The sequence below is a fragment of the Macaca nemestrina genome, chromosome 11, assembly GCF_043159975.1.
Source record: "Macaca nemestrina isolate mMacNem1 chromosome 11, mMacNem.hap1, whole genome shotgun sequence".
Taxonomy (NCBI): domain Eukaryota; kingdom Metazoa; phylum Chordata; class Mammalia; order Primates; family Cercopithecidae; genus Macaca; species Macaca nemestrina.
The window spans coordinates 68,376,895-68,393,410 of record NC_092135.1 but is presented as its reverse complement, the minus strand read 5'-3'; the positions used below and the strand labels follow the sequence as shown (position 1 = coordinate 68,393,410).

The 16,516-nt window shown below is 39.8% G+C and overlaps 1 protein-coding gene across 3 annotated transcripts in view; it reads right to left on the bottom strand.

Moving 5' to 3' along the window:
• Positions 1–16,516, bottom strand: part of LOC105483262 (myosin IIIB) — a 520,975-nt gene that overhangs the window by 195,973 nt on the left and 308,486 nt on the right. For all 3 annotated transcript variants that reach the window (XM_071072912.1, XM_024793234.2, XM_071072911.1), the window contains exon 23: positions 15,608–15,687. In XM_071072912.1, coding sequence (XP_070929013.1) covers positions 15,608–15,687 — 80 coding nt within the window. The remainder of the gene's footprint in view (positions 1–15,607; positions 15,688–16,516) is intronic.

Below are 16,516 nucleotides of genomic sequence, written 5' to 3'. Positions count from 1 at the left end.
GTATCCCATAATCTGCACAAATAAAATATAAATAAATCAAAGGAATAATCTGTATTGTTTTCAAGATCAGCACCGGTTCCCTCCAGCAAATTGGAAAAATGCAGAGTTAAGCACCAATTTGTACTCCAAAAGTTATAAGGCTACATGGTCAGAAGGTAGCTCCCAGCTAGTGACAGCCCCGTCTAACTGCACAGCATCTGTGTTTCAACAGAACTTTAAATTCTGTCCTTGCAATCACATACAGAGTGATGTTTGGAAGTAAAGTAAAAACCTATTCTTTGATATATACAACCTGGAAATGCTAATGCTTATCTGTAATTCACCACCTACATACTTAGTACTGTGTTTGACAGAATAGGTGATATGTTATTGGGGTATTTTCTAATTTAAGAATTTAGAAAGGTCTTTGGTTGTCGAGGGGTCTCTTGTATATTTGCATAGTCATAAGGTTCTCCTGAACTTGGAATGGATCTAAAAGAGAGAATTTCTGACAAGGAATAAACCAGAAGTTGCTTCTCTCAACCCTTTAAACTAGACCTCTCTCTGAATCAGGCCTCCCGTGGAACTCCAAAGCCAGCCCCTAAAGTCCAAACCAAAAGGGCTGAGAAGGCTGTTGTGTAGCCTAAGAGATTTTCTTCCTGAGCTAATTTCATTAATACAATAGTGGTAGCATCATTTAATTTTTTAACCAAAAATGCTTTTAGAAACAATCTGGAAAGTGGATTCTATTAGGGCATCATCTAGCAAATAGTTCTTCCCCAAAGTGGGGATTTAACAAAGAAGAAATCCTCTCCAAAGTATTTATGTTTTTACCTTAGGAGAAAAAAAGAGACCAGAAAAGCTTTCCTAGGCTGAGTGATTGCTATTGACACACCTGGTTGAAATTCTTTTTTTTTTTGGGGGGCGGAGTCTCGCTCTGTCGCCCAGGCTGGAGTGCAGTGGCCGGATCTCAGCTCACTGCAAGCTCCGCCTCCCGGGTTTACGCCATTCTCCTGCCTCAGCCTCCCACCTGGTTGAAATTCTTGCTAGCTGTGTGGCCACGCACCTGTTATACTCATGTGCCATAGAAATAGGACATTTCAGTCAATGGTAAACTGTATATGCTACAGTAGTACCATAGATTATAATGGAGCTGAAAAATTCCCATTGCCTAGTAATGTTGTAGACATCATAATGTCATAGTGCACTTCATTTCTCATGTGTTTGTGGTGATTTGGTGTAAACAAACCTGTGCTGCCGATTATATCAAAGTAGAGCATGTACAATAATGTACAGTACACTGGATAATAATAAACAACTATGTTACTGGTTTACATATTTACAATACCAGTAATCATTATTTTAGCCAGGTGTGGTGGTTCATGCCTGTAATCCCAGAACTTTGGGAGGCTGAGGTGGGCGGACCACTTGAGGTCAGGAGTTCGAGACCAGTCTGACCAATGAAGTGAAACCCTATCTCTACTTAAATATAAAAATTAGCCAGGCATGGTAGTGGGCACCTGTAGTCCTAGCTATTCAGGAGGCTGAGGTAGGATAACTACTTGAACCCAGGAGGCGGAGGTTGTAGTGAGCTGCGATCATGCCACTGTACTCCAGCCTGGACGACAAAGCGAGATTCTGTCTCAAAAAAAAAAAAAAAAAAAATCATTATTTTAGGGTGTACTCCATCTACTTACATTAAAAACAAAACAAAAAACGTTAACCATGGAACAGCCTCAGGCAGGTCCTTTAGGAGGTATTCAAGAAGAAGGCATTGCTATCATAGGAGATGATGACACTATGCGTGTTATTGCCCTAAAGACCTTCCAGTTCGACAAGATGTGGGGTTAGTAGAAGAAAGTGATATTGATGATCCTGACCGTGTGTAGGCCTAGGCTAACGTATGTGTTTGTGTCTTTGTTTTTCACAAAAAAAGTTTTAAAAGTAAAAGTAAAAAAGTTTTAAACAGAAGTTTATAGAATAAAGATATAAAGAAAGATTTTTGTACAGTTGTACAATGTGTTTGTGTTTTAAGCTAAGTGTTATTATAAAAAAAGAGTGAAAAAGTCTTTTAGACAGACTTGTCCCAAACCATTCTTTGTTTTGCAGGCTTTTTAAGTTCATAAAATAAAAAAGTTAAAGTAAACTAAGGTTAATTTATTATTGAAGAAAATGCATTTTAAAATAAATTTAGTATAGCCTAAGTGTATGTTATTTATAAAGTCTACAGGAGTGTACACTAATGTCTCAGGCCTTCATATTCACTCGCCACACGCTCCGAGTGACTTCCAGTCCTGTAAGCTCCATTCATGGTAAGTGCACTACGCAGGTGTGCCATTTTTAATCCTTTGTACCACATTTTTACTGTACCTTTTCTATGTTTAGATACAAAAATACTTACCACTGTGTTATACTGCCTACAGTATTCAGTACAGCAACCTGCTGCACAGGTTTGTAGTCTTGGAGCGATAGGCTATAGCTTATAGCCTAGGTGCATAGTAAGCTATGCCATCTAGGTTTGTGTAAGCACGCTCTATGACTGAACGACGACAAAAATCACCTAATGATGTAGTCCTCAGAATATATCACCATTATTAAGTGACTGATGACTGTATTTAACTTTTAAAAGCCTCTGTTTTCCTCATTAATAAAATTGGTTAGTCAAAATTGCTGCCTTGCACACATATAACAAATAACATTAGCTCTCCTTCCATCATTACCGTGATTGGTTTAGTTTTAGTGTAGTGATAAATATCAAGGATGCAAAGTGCGTTCAGTGGAAGAAGGAGAGTTCTGCTACCACACAACTCAGCAAGGAGATCTTTATATTTATTGGTAAGAAAAATAGTTCCAGTGAAACTGTTGGGGTACAGAAACATATACCCCAAAATATGGTACTTTGACATGTTGAACTAAAGAAGAGTCAAGGTCTCTCTGATACCCCCAACCCCCATCTCTTAATCCTCTGTCTCTCCCATAGCCCAGGATGAAGCTGTTCTCTAAATTCCTTTATCTGCCTAAAGTCTAGAGCCACCAAACAAAACAATTATCTGTGATCCCTTCCCTGAGTTTTTCATTAACTAAACTCATATCACAGGAAGAAAGGCTGCAGTCTGTCAACACAACTGAACAGACTTGTCCCAAACCATTGTTTGTTTTGCATACCTAACAGACTTTGTCCCAGGCCATTGTATGTTTTTCAAGGCCATTAAATTCCCCTAAAATCATTTACCATACCCCTAAAATCATCCACGCTTCTCCATCTCCCTCTCCCTTAAGAAGGGTATATAACCATCTGTGTACCATGTGTCTGATAGGTAATCATTCTGTGATTCTCCCCTATTCTCGTTAACACATCTGTATTCTTTTTCTCCTATTAATCTGCCTCTTGTCAGTTTATTTTTAGCAAACTTTCAGAGAGTGAGGAAGTTTTCCCTTGGTCCCTATAAGACCAATATCAAAATGATCAATAGAAGCCATATTCTGGACAAAACCATTGTCTGTCTAATCCAGTATGCTTTCCTCCTATAACACAGACTTACACAACAATGTAAGTCAGCTGGAGCTGAGCAAGCGTGCTTTCTGTCCACAATGATAAACATCCTGCTTGGTTCCTTGTGAATGGTTAGCCTTCAGAGTGGTCACGAATAAGTTTTACAAATTGTGTTACAGTCCCCAAGCCACAGCAGTTGAGCAAGCTTCTATATACATATGGGCTCCACACGTGGAATTTTAAATGATTATCAAAACTTGAGTAATATAGTATATATTGAGTGTTTCCTATCTGAAATCACTGTACTAAACACTTCCTATGTTATGTCACTAAATTCTCAAAATGACCTACGAAGTAAATAACATTATTCTTCCTATTCTACATATGAGGAAGTTAAGACTAACATATTTTAGGTAAAATTCCCAGAGTCCTACAGCCAGTAGACGGCCATGCCTATATCTGAACCCACTTTGATTCCTAAACCATATTTCTTAAACATTATATACTGCCACTGAAACCACCTTTGCAAAAATTATAACTGAGACAATTATTACATTGAAAGAGACCTGACATAACTGACTCCATCTTGCTTCTAACCTCCAAGCTGTCCTTGTTCATTCCTGGGTGTAGGCCGAACTAACTTTAGGAGGAACTTAGTTTATAGTTCAGCTTTGAAACAAAGACAACAACAGCTCTTTCCCAAACAAATCCCCTTCCTGCCTGGGGACTAGACTGCCTTTGCAGGACTAACAAATTAGCCACAAGATTAGAAATCATGGTTTAGAAGTCATGCAGCTGGAGGCTGCCAGATTCTACATTTTTCCAAATTGCTCCCGGGGACAGCATCAGTATTGTAAGGCCTAAGATCAGTGCTTGAGATATTTATAGACCCTACACTCGATGGACCAGCTGGCACCATCCAGATCCATAAACTGGCTCATCTGGTCTTGTGGTCCCAACCCAGGAATTGACTCAGTGCAAGAGGACAGTTTCGACTCCCTATGATTTCATCTCTGACCTGACCAATCAGAACTCCTAATGCACTGTCCCCTCTACCCACAGAATTATGCTTAAAAATTCAGATCCCCAAATTCTCTCATTTTAGTAATAAAAGACTCTGGTCTCCCACACAACTGGCTCTATGTGAATTATTCTTTCTGTATTGCAATTCCTGTCTTGATCAGTCGGCTCTGTCTAGGCAGCAGGCAAGGTGAGCCCGTTGGGTGGTTACAAATTTGGAGGCTGGTCTGGGATTGCCTTTGTAGCTACCTGCCCATGGTTCGGTAGCCCCTCTCCTTTGATGGATCCAGAGGCCAGCCCAAGCAGCCACCTAGTTCTCTTGGATTAGAGGATGACTCTGACACTGTCTCTACTGGCAGGTCAGTGCCAGCCCAATGTTCATGAATTTAATTGCAATAGAGAAATAGTCCTGGGGAGACATTTCATAACTGCAGCCCCACGGTAGGACGTCTGTCTGTAGCTCCTCCACAGGGTGTCTGTAACTGGAGTCGTACTGCAGGGTGTGTCTCTGTCTGTAGCAAAATCATGGAGTGTCTGTAGCTGTAGCCCCATTATGAGGTGTCTGATTTGGTGAGTATTCTAGGAGCTGCCAACACCTCCTCCCTTCTGCTGATAGTTTTGGCTCCTTCAAAGTCTCAGTTGGCCCTACCTAATGAGTAGGAAGAGTCTTGGTTCCGGAGATTTCTTCTCAATCAGGAAGATTTGGGGGAGATTTCTCAGATGGGGAATAGGAGGTTAGTTTGGAAGGAATACTCTTGGAATTCTTGGCAAGGGATCTTGATTTGAAAGGCCTTCTGTCCATCTTGTCTTTGTTGTGTGTGTTTGTATGTGTGGAAGGGATCTCTGAAGAAACTGCTGACCGAAGTCCAGCAGGCCTAACTTGAAGAACCCTCTGTAAGTGTAATCATATTCGGTGAGCCCTGAAGAAAGCTCAACAGGCCTGACTCTGTGATTCTCCACTCTTCGTCTTGCCAAGAGACCACTCATCGAATTCCTGGTTGGAGGTCATCCCTCCCCACCTTAAGTGGATCAAAGATGACAGAGACCAGCGGGAGAAAGTTTGAGCCTTGTTAGGTCAATTTTGGGTGTGGAATGAGGTGACTAGTGTCTGTTTTGTTACGTGTATTTTGCTTTGGCTGGGATGGAAAACGTTAATTCGGTTCCTCATGCAGCCCATTGGGTGGCATCTTGCAAAACTAGAAAGCTTTTGCCTATGGTTCCATAAAACAGAAAGTGGCCATTTTCTTTTGTAATGGGTCCCCACAGCTTGGTGCCGTGAGCGGGGTCATCAAAAGCTGCTCTGTTCTTCTGAAAGTTGCAGAGAAAGGGAACCCAGAAACCTGGTACCGGGTATGCTGGCAAAAAGGGTAAGAATTTCTTACCAGCCAGGTTTCTGGTCAGTTGGTCGGTTGGTCAGTCTGTCTGTCTCTCTCTCTTTCATGTGTGTGTGTGTGTGAATGGTAAACATCACTGTCTCTTCTGCAAAGGTTTGATTAATAGAAAAAAAGGATTTGTGAGACTAGTCTTATTAGGATGCCGCAAATCTGGTGTACTTTGTGCTAAGAATTTGTCTTTCTGTAATGGAGAGGCAGTGTCACAGGACAGAACACAGGCTTTGAACCCCTAAATGCCTACTTTTCAAGCCAGCCTGGCAGGCTTGTCAGTTACAAACGTTGCTGCAGGCCCCTGAAACCAATACTGGATGAAGCTTCTCTCTCATGTTGTTTTATGTCCTTAAAATCTTAACCTTGTGACCATGTGGGGATACTTTAGTCTCTGCCATCCAGAGGACAAGCATTTTGGGGTTCATGTCATAGCTAGCCCTAAAAATTATCTTAAGCAGTTTAAAGCCTTTGTAAGCTCAAAATTGGCTACTCTAGGCCTCTTTTGGGAAGAACAATAGAAACTGCTTAATGTTGTAGCTTCATAGCTAAGGCTTTGTTTTTTGACAATGGCAGCCTAGGTTCAATTCTTGGCTTAGGAAATCAGTCCTTTCTGCTTTGTAATTTGTGAAACTTTTTGCCATTTATTCTTTTCCCCCAGGGACTGCTTCTGATTTCCTAATTTTTTATTTCTCTGAATTACCTTTGGGTAGATTCTAAATCTTGTAAATAAACTGTTTACTGTCTCTTTGAGACACCTTATGCATCCATGGTCAAGTTATAACCTTAGTTAAAACTTATTATTTTCACTGGGAGGTTACCTGTGGTAGAATTCAAAAGTCAAAAATATTGGCTTTCCTGACTGGAGTCTTGAATGAGATTTTAAAAGTTTTTTAAAAAACAAAAGAGCTCTACTGTTAAAATCAGCTTAATTAAAATGGATATCCAAGCTATACATATTTAAAAGGCCTTTATCTTTTTCCTCTTCTTGAATTGCTTTTTTCTGAAACAGGTTTTTCTTCTCAGTTGACGGAATTATTTTTCTCCAATTTGTCTGCTTCCCGCTCCTGATGCCCACATGAGAGAATCTAAGAATTTCAAACAGCCTGGACTCCTGGGAAAAAACAGAGGTGGCACCACAGACCCCATTCTGGAAAAAACCTATTTTCCTCATGGAACCCCAGGAATTGAAAGTGGATAAATATCTCTCAAAATCTAAGGCTGTGTTTGGTTTTTCATTGTGTTACCTGACCTTTTTTTTGACTTTTGGGGGCATCAGAAATTACTTTACATTATGGGAAAGCCTTTAGCCTTGGTGTATAGCAAGTTTAAGGGATATTGGCTGTTATGGAGGAATACTTGGCTCTTTGCGTGCTTGGATTAGAGAAGCATGCTTGGTCACCTGGAAAGTATGCAAACATCCCCCTCTTCCACTGAGAGATGAGACTCCCGTGGGGATGGGCTGATTACAAAATGGGCTGATCGGCTTTGGGTTGCCTTGTAATAAAATGCACAGTAAAAGCATTGCACTGTCTTCTTCCATAGTATTTCCCTCTTTTGGGGGATCCAGGATGTGATATAAAAATGGGACCCCTCGGCCGGGCGCAGTGGCTCACGCCTGTAATCCCAGCACTTTGGGAGGCCGAGGCAGGTGGATCACGAGGTCAGGATATCGAGACCATTCTGGCCAACACGGTGAAACCCTGTCTCCATGAAAAATACAAAAAACAAAATCAGCCGTGCATGGTGGTGAGCACCTGTGGTCCAGCTACTCGGGAGGCTGAGGCGGGAGAATGGCTTGAACCCAGGAGGCGGAGCTTACAGTGAGCCCAGACTGTGCCACTGCACTCCAGCCTGGGCGACAGAGCAAGACTCCGTTTCAAAAAAAAAAAAAAAAAAAAAGGGACCCTTAATGTTGGTGATCTGTTTCTGCCTTCCAGCTGTGCCTGCTTATTAGGCCCTGGAAACAGCAAGCTTTCCTGACCCTATTCCTCCAAGGGCTCCACCCTGAAGCCAATAATCCAATTATTGACAAACGAAAATCTTGACAACTACTGGATCTTCTTCTCTCTGTATATTTATATCTCTTTGTGTGATGTTTATATATGAAAGAGCTCTGAACAACTGGGGGCAAAATAAGGGCTTAAATAAAATATTTTGTCAGAAAAATAGAAACTTTAATGCCGTTTTGTTCATGTGACTTTAGTAATCTTTCAGAAATAAAGACAACTTTAAAGATTATTGGTAAAATAAAAATGTCTTCAAAATTTAGACATTTGATCAAGACATTTGGTCTAAATTAGGTCAGATATTAGGTTTGCTAAATGCTTTAAGGTAATAAACTGTTTCTTTGACTTTTGAAAACTGTTTGACTTACCTACTTTGGAGCCATTAGGTTCTAGATAAGGCCTGGGGACATGTGGCATAAGCCACACCCCCTGACTGTACTAGGAAGAATCAGACCTTATTTGCACTTCTGTCTGGTGTCCTAGGCTCCACAGCCAGTATATATTAAAATCATTTACCTATCAGACTTTTCACAAGAAATGAAAGATTCTAAAAGTTAACAGTATAACACATACTTGAGTCCACTGGAAAAAGAGTTTTACATGCAAGGTTGCAAGGTATAGAAGGAAAGTAGAATGTGGTTTTGGTGGGAAATTATAAGAAGGCATGGGAATATGGTTTTTGTTAAAGGGAACGTAATTTTGTCTAGTTCAGAGGGTTTTAAAGAATGTCTTAACCTAAAAGAGTAAAGGGTCAAAACCGAAGTTTAAGCAAGTTGGAAAGGTTTGTGAAGGGTTGATCTTGTAAAGGAAGTTCTGTGAAAAGAAGCAAGTTGGCTAAGAGTTGAGGGGAACTGTTTTGTAATTTTCTGTATATCGAACAGTAAAATAAAAGCACATTGATGTGGAGCCAGAATCTGGTCCTATGTGTCTGAGTAACAGGGTTTTCTTTTTTAAAAAATTGATCTGTTTAACAGAAAATTGTAAAGAGTTAGTTATAAGAAGTTTATGAGAATCTTACCTTATAGTCAAACTAATTAAAACTACATAAATTTATAAAATTGTATTAAAAATTAGCTTTAGCATTAAAGATGCCCTAAAGCAAACACGAAACTTGTTTTTCTCTTTTGAAAAAGATTTTTATGTAATATTAAGAGCAATTAAAACAAATCTTGTTTGCCTTTTGAATAAACTACAAAAAAAAAGGGAGGGGAGAGAGAAGAGACAGATTCAGTTGACCTCATGCTGTCTTCATCGGATATTATTGTCTAGAAAGCTGAGTCTCCTCTCTATCAGAGTAAAGGTTTTTTCCTTTTTAAAATTTCTGGGTTATCATTTTGGCTATATGAATGACTTATGGTGACCTGGGATTCTATTTAGTGATATCCAGTGTTGTAGACCTTCGATATTTGACAAACTTTCCAAAGTCAAATTATAAAGTATGTCTTTTTCTGACCTAATTAATCTTTTAGATATTAGGTCCCCTAAAGTGCAAAAATGATGTATTTGCCTTATTTTACATAAAAATCACACAGGAAACATTGTCAACTATGAAATGATAGTTTCATAGTTTTAGCTTTCTTTGGACTGTATTTTTATAAATATGTTATTTGTATGTGTTCAAAAATTATAGGAAGCTTCTATAATTCTGACATAACTTAATGTATATTAAGCCTTTAATTATTACGTAAAATTGTTGTATGCCACAGAAGTAATCAAAATTCCTAGTCAATTGTAGCTTTAATAGTGGCTGCCTAAGACTTTTGTCATCCACAGACAAACTGTCTTGTTTTGATCCTTTCCAGTAGGCAGTTTATAATCAGATATAGGGCTCTGATGGGTTCTCTTGAATGTAGGTCTCTGATAACTTTAGATATTGTGTTATTGGAATAGAGGAAACAAAACAAACTTCTAGGACTCACGGAGAGCTGATGTGATAAACATTGCTAATCCTTTTGTTTTTCAGAGTCAAGAAAACTTTTTCTTTTGAGCTATTTAGAACATTTAGCAATTGAGTAAAGTATACTCCCATGAATGAAATTTGGAGCATATTGCTTTCTCTCCACCTGATTCCTCCAGAATTTAGAAACTATTTGTGAGTATTCTCAATTTATGGCAGTCTAGTTTTTTGCATAAGTGCAATAAGAATCTCTTTTCTTTTGTAACAGGACACAATTGGAGAAACTGGTTCTTTTACCAAGGCTTTGACTGGAATGGCATGCTTTCTTTAAATAATCAAAGTTGACTTATAGAGCCAATAAAGGGAAAGCTGGCCTCATGCCTTGTCTACACATTCCCTGTACAGGGTTCCTGACCTGTACTAAATAAAGAATGTTACTTTCTGACAGGCCCAGGAGCACCAAGTTATCTTAGGACCTTCAGAGGAGGAAAATTGACTCAACTCATACAGGTATGTGCAGATATAGATAAATCTGTAACTGGGCTTCAAGGCTTTAAAAGTACAATCTGAGATTCTCTATAGAACAAAGTTTCAGCAAAGCCAATTTTAAAAGAGCCTATATGGCAAATAATTATTCCTACTGGACTTTATGCAAATAATCAAGCCAAGCATAATAGGACTAAAATTTATTTTGCAAGTAAATTTGGCCTACTATGATTTATCTTTAATAAAATTGGGGACTAGTGAGAGAAAAATTATACTTCCAAAAAAAAAAAAAAAAAAACACAACTATAGCACACTTGTTAGTTGTTCTCGAGTTTTTATTACTTTCTGCAATGTGGATTATATCCTAAATTATCTGTGGGCTACAAGTCCCCAAACTAATGCTTTCAAATCTTTACTTTTAAAACTTGGAATTGCACTGCTTATCCCAGAACACATTATTTACCTTATAGTATGCTGTTCTATAAATGCTGCATTAAAACTATAGATGAGAACACTGACACCCTTGTCATGTAAGCCTTGAAACCCCAACCAGGCGCCTATAAGTACGTGCAGACAGCTGCAAAGCAGTTCTCCTCCTCTTACCTTGGGGTCAGTACCTAACCCCACCATGCCCCCTGTTCAGCAGGAAGATGTTAGAGTGGTCTTCATCCTTTTTCCATCTTCACAGAATAAGGTGTTACAAAACCCAAAGGAAGGGACGGAAACTACCTTTGCAAAAATTGTAACTGAGACAATTATTACAGTGAAAGAGATCTAATGTAACTGACTCCATCTTGCTTCTAACCTCCAAGCTGTCCTTGTTCATTCCTGGGTGTAGGAGGAACTTAGTTCGTAGTTTAGCTTTGAAACAAAGACAATAACAGCCCTTTCCCAAAATAAATCCCCTTCCTACCTGGCGACTAGACTGCCTTTGCAGGACTAACAAATTAGCCACAAGATTAGAAATTATGGTACAGGAGTCAAGCAGCTGGAGGCTGCAAGACTCTAAAACTCCCCAAATTGCTCCTGGGGACAGCATCAGTATTGTAAGGCTGAAGATCAGTGCTTGAGATATTTACAGACCCTGCACTTGATGGACCAGTTGGCACCACCCAGATCCATAAACTGGCTCATCTGGTCTTATAGCCCCAACCCAGAAACTGACTCAGTGCCAGAGGACAGCTTCAACTCCCTATGATTTCATCTCTGACCTCACCAATCAGAACTCCCGATTCACTTGCCCCCTACCTACCAAACTATCCTTCAAAACTCTAATCCTTGAATACTTAAGGAGACTGATTTGAGTAATAATAAAACCCTGGTCTCCTCACAGCCAGAATTGTGTGAATTACTCTTTCTCTATTGTAATTCCCATCTTGATCAACTGGTTCTGTCTAGGCAATAGGCAAAGTGAACCCACTGGGTGGTTATACCACCCAATGTGGTTTGATATAACTTACAAAATAAAAGTCTGAAAGTATGGTATCAGTAAAAAGATTTGCCTCATTTGTCAACTAAATCTACTCTTAGACAAAGATACAGACTCCAAAGAATCCCATAACCCTCTAGATTTTGGCAATAAATGAAAACTGAAGAATTTCCTCCTGTTCTTAGTAAGTGCTCACTATTTGCATCCTGAAGCCTCAGAAGTCCTCATATTTATTATCTTCTTGACAAAGCCTCTTCAGAAGAATTTTTATTGCTATCAAGTGATGTATCTATCCCTTAAGAAGAAGAAAAAAACCCTACAGCACCACTGATCTCAAACATCTTTAGAGTACTGAGTAGAAAGCAAGACACACTGAAAACTGGCTCTGTGCAGTGCCGCTCCATGTGTTGAAGCTGACAGAGTTAAGGACATGCTATCCCCAAATATATGGGACTTTGGCATTTAAACAGCAGAGGCAGGAAGGCCACTCTCAGCTTCCCTCAGCTCTTCTCTGAAGCAGGCCAGAATACCTAGGAAGGTCACTCTCTGCTATTTTCCCTCTCTCCTCCCCGAAGACCCTCATGTGACAGATGTCCTGGCCTGAGGTAAGGAATACCCAGAGGTAAGGAATGTCACATAGGGACACCAAGAAGAATCTGAGCAAACAGACCTTGCTAAGTAAGCCCCAGTTTATTACCACTAAATCACACCCTTTTGTTTTTCAGTCATAACTCTGCACAACTGACCATAAAAATACACAGATTTCCCTGTTCCTTTGGGTCTTCATATCTGATGGCTCTCATGTCATCTAAAACTTATATTAAATAAAATTTATGCTTTTCTCTCATTAATCTGTTTTTTGTTATAAGACGTCTCAGCCATAAACCTTTTGATGGGTGAGGAAACAATATTACTTTTCCGCCACACTTATACAGCCCAGCTTTATCTAGGGCCACTTCTGTAATTTTACCTTGGATAAGTCAGATAGTAACTGGAGTTGGTTTTGTTTCATTTTTTATTGCTATTCTTGCACTTCATATTTTTGATGCCTTAATGATTAGAATTTTCAATTCATTTTCTAAGTGAAAACAAATCTTTAGTCATTTTCACCAGACCCATACACATTATTATTTTAATGATGTAAATATATGCCACACACTAGAAGGCACACTTTTCACGTGGGCAGGGTCTGAGCCATGTAGATAGTACAGGGAAGGAGGCAACACTGCACTGGTATTGTGGGTATAGAAGGCAAAGGATATGCCTTAATCCAACAGTCAAAAATCAAACAGAGGAAAGGAGAGGAATGTGGGTTGACAGAAAACATGACATGGGGTTCTTGAATGTTTCTGTGTCATAATCCCTTTTAAAACTGGTAGAAGTCAGTGACTCCAAAAAAAAACCACATAGACAATCCATCTTCATTATCTGAGGATTTGCCTACTTGCTAAAATTTATTTGTAACCCAAAGTCAATACCTGCAATGCTTTCATAGTCATTCACAGAAATGCTCAGTCCCCTGATGCACACATTTCTAGCTGAGGTCAAAGAGGATGATGCTCTGCCTTCTTATTTCAGCTCTCATAAACAGGTGTCCTTTTTGAGGTCTGTTTAAGTACCAAAAATTTTTTTTTTTTGCATTTTTGTGGTTTTCCAATGGTAGTTTTGCTGTTTAAAATGCTGCCCGCCCTCTTCCCCAACCCAGGGTGGGTGTGGTGGCTCACACCTGCAAACCCAGCACTCTGGGAGGCCAAGGCAGAAGGATCACTTTAGGCCAGGAGTTCAACACCAGCACGAACAATAGAGCAAAACCTCATCTCTACAAAAAAAAAAAAAAAATTGTTTTTAATTAGCCTGGTATGGTGCCCACTTATAGTCCTAGCTATTCTGGAGGCTGAGGTGGAAGAATCCTCGAAGCCAGAAATTCAAGGTTACAGTGAGCTATAATCATGCCACTACACTCCAGCCTGGACAACAGAGTGAGATCTTGTGTAAAAAAAAAAAAATGGGCCAGGTGTGGTGGCGAGCACCTGTAATCCAGCACTTGGGGAGGCCCAGATGGGCAGATCACCTGAGGTTGGGAGTTCGAGACCAGCCTGACCAACATGGAGAAACCCCATCTCTACTAAAAATACAAAATTAGCTGGGCATGGTAGTGCATGCCTGTAATCCCAGCTACTCAGGAGGCTGAGGCAGGAGAATCGCTTGAACGCAGGAGGCAGAGGTTGCGATGAGCCAAGATCGTGCCACTGTACTCCAGCCTGGGCAACAAGAGCGAAACTCTGTCTCAAAAAAAAAAAAAAAAGGTATCCCCACGAGTGTGGTGCTGTCTAGTGTTTCTAAGCACAAGAAGGTTGTGATATGCCTCATGGAAAAAATACCTTTTTTTTTTTTTTTTTTTTTGAGACGGAGTCCCGCTCTGCCGCCCAGGCTGGAGTGCAGTGGCCGGATCTCAGCTCACTGCAAGCTCCGCCTCCCGGGTTCACGCCATTCTCCTGCCTCAGCCTCCCAAGTAGCTGGGACTACAGGCACCCACCACCTCGCCCGGCTAGTTTTTTGTATTTTTCAGTAGAGACGGGGTTTCCCCGTGTTAGCCAGGATGGTCTCGATCTCCTGACCTTGTGATCCGCCCGTCTCGGCCTCCCAAAGTGCTGGGATTACAGGCTTGAGCCACCACGCCCGGCCGAGAAAATACTTATTGTTCAGGCATGTGTTACAGTGCTGTTGATTGTGAGTTCAATGACACAAATGCTGCAATTGACATACTGTTTTATATTTTAAAATACTGACTATAATTATTTAGAGAAACATATATTAAACAAGGTGTCTTTTAACAGAAATGTGTAAAATGAGGTTACGCATTGATCACTTCACAAAAATATTGTGGCCTAAGTATTGAGCCTGTATTTCCTCCTAGAAGCAATGGTTCAGTATTTGCTGATTCAGAGTTTGCAGCAACTTTAGTGAGCACAACTTTCACCAATAATGAGAACCAACTGTATTAAATACAGATAGAATTTTACATGCATTATTAAGAGGCCCTCAGAACCACTGAAATTCATGTGTAAATCTCTTCTAGAGGCCCAGATAGTTCTAATGTCTTGCCATGAAGTAGCAAAGTTGAAATGTAGGGTATTACAATGAATTATAATAGCAATATTGGTGTAAAAATTATTGTTAACAAATGATTTGAGTTCCTACTCTGTGCAAATAAGTCTTTTATTCTCAAGCAAAGTAAGTATAAATATGTATATCTGTATCAATTTTGGAATACTATTCAACAGTATTAATGTGTGGCCAAATTGTTTGTTCTTTATTAAATAAATTTTCAGTGTAAACCAACAGCTAAGAAAATTCAGAAATGTGACCAGCTTTAACTCCAACACCTTCAAGATAATTGTGTTTCCGTGTTATCACTTACAGTGACTATTAACCAAGCAGTCCTTAAGACTCTTGTTAAACTTTAGCTGGAAGAATAGAACAGTTAACGACATATTTTACAGCTGGATATTTTTAACCCTTCTAATAACCCCTTTGCACAGATGAGTGTACAACTTATTTTTCAGAGGGCAAAGCAGAGCAATAGGAAACACTGCAGTTTCTTTCCTCCCTGATTCCACTTGGTCCACTAGCTTGCTGGTAGTTTCAGAGAAATGCTTTATCTTTTCTTAGACAGACTTTATTTTCAGGTAGCATTGTTCTTACGTGCTCTTTCTGATAATCAGGATTGTAAGGATTTCATGAAGTTTCCAATTTCCTAACCCCTGACTTCCTAAATGCCTTTGATCTCTCTACTAGACTACCCAGGCAGAGGGCTGCATGAAGGGAACTAATGCTGCCTACTCTAACATTACCCCTGGGTCAAGAGTACCTGCAAGTCCATACCATATTTGGTGCAAATCTGTTACTCACCTTGGCTTTCCCAGCACTGAAATGTGGAGGCAAAGATCTTGAGGCCACTGTTATCCTAGCTCTTGTCTGGGCCAAATTACCTAAGAAAGAGACCACAAGGAACATAAATTAAGGAAAAGTTAAGGAATAGGATCACGAGTAATTTTTCCCTTTGTGTCCTTAGATTTTTCTGAATTTTCAAAATAATCTGCTTTGAATTTTTAAAATTTGGAAAATTTTGAAACTTTGATGATATAAATTATAAATTATAATATTTAAAAGTTTAAAATAATTTGTAAGTGGCTGGGCATGGTGGCGCATGCCTGTAATCCCAGCACTTTGGGAGGCTGAGGTGGGCAGATCATGAGGTCAGGAGATAGAGACCATCCTGGTTAACACAGTGAAACCCCATCTCTACTGAAAATACAAAAAAAAATTAGCCGGGCGTGGTGGCAGCAGCCTGTAGTCCCAGCTACTTGGGAGGCTGAGTTAGGAGAATGGTGTGAACCCGGGAGGCGGAGCTTGCAGTGAGTGGAGATCGCACCACTGCACTCCAGCCTGGGTGACAGAGCAAGACCCCATCTCAAAAAAAAAAAAAAAAATTGTAAGTAACTTGTAAATAAATTCAATTTATATTAGTTTTATAAGCAAAAAGAAAGAACATAAAAGTATTAAATTCACTGAACAAATTAGAAACAAAAGGAAATTACCTCAGCATAACAATGGCCATTTATGAAAATCCCACAGCGAAATGTCAGAGGCATTTGAACCAGAGCAACTCCATCTTGAATAGGGGCTGGGTAAAATAAGGCTGAGACCTACTGGGCTGCATTCCCAGGAGGTTAGGCATTCTTAGTCACAGGATGAGGTAGGAGGTTGGCACAAAATACAGATCATAAGGACCTTGCTGATAAAACAGGTTGCAGTTAA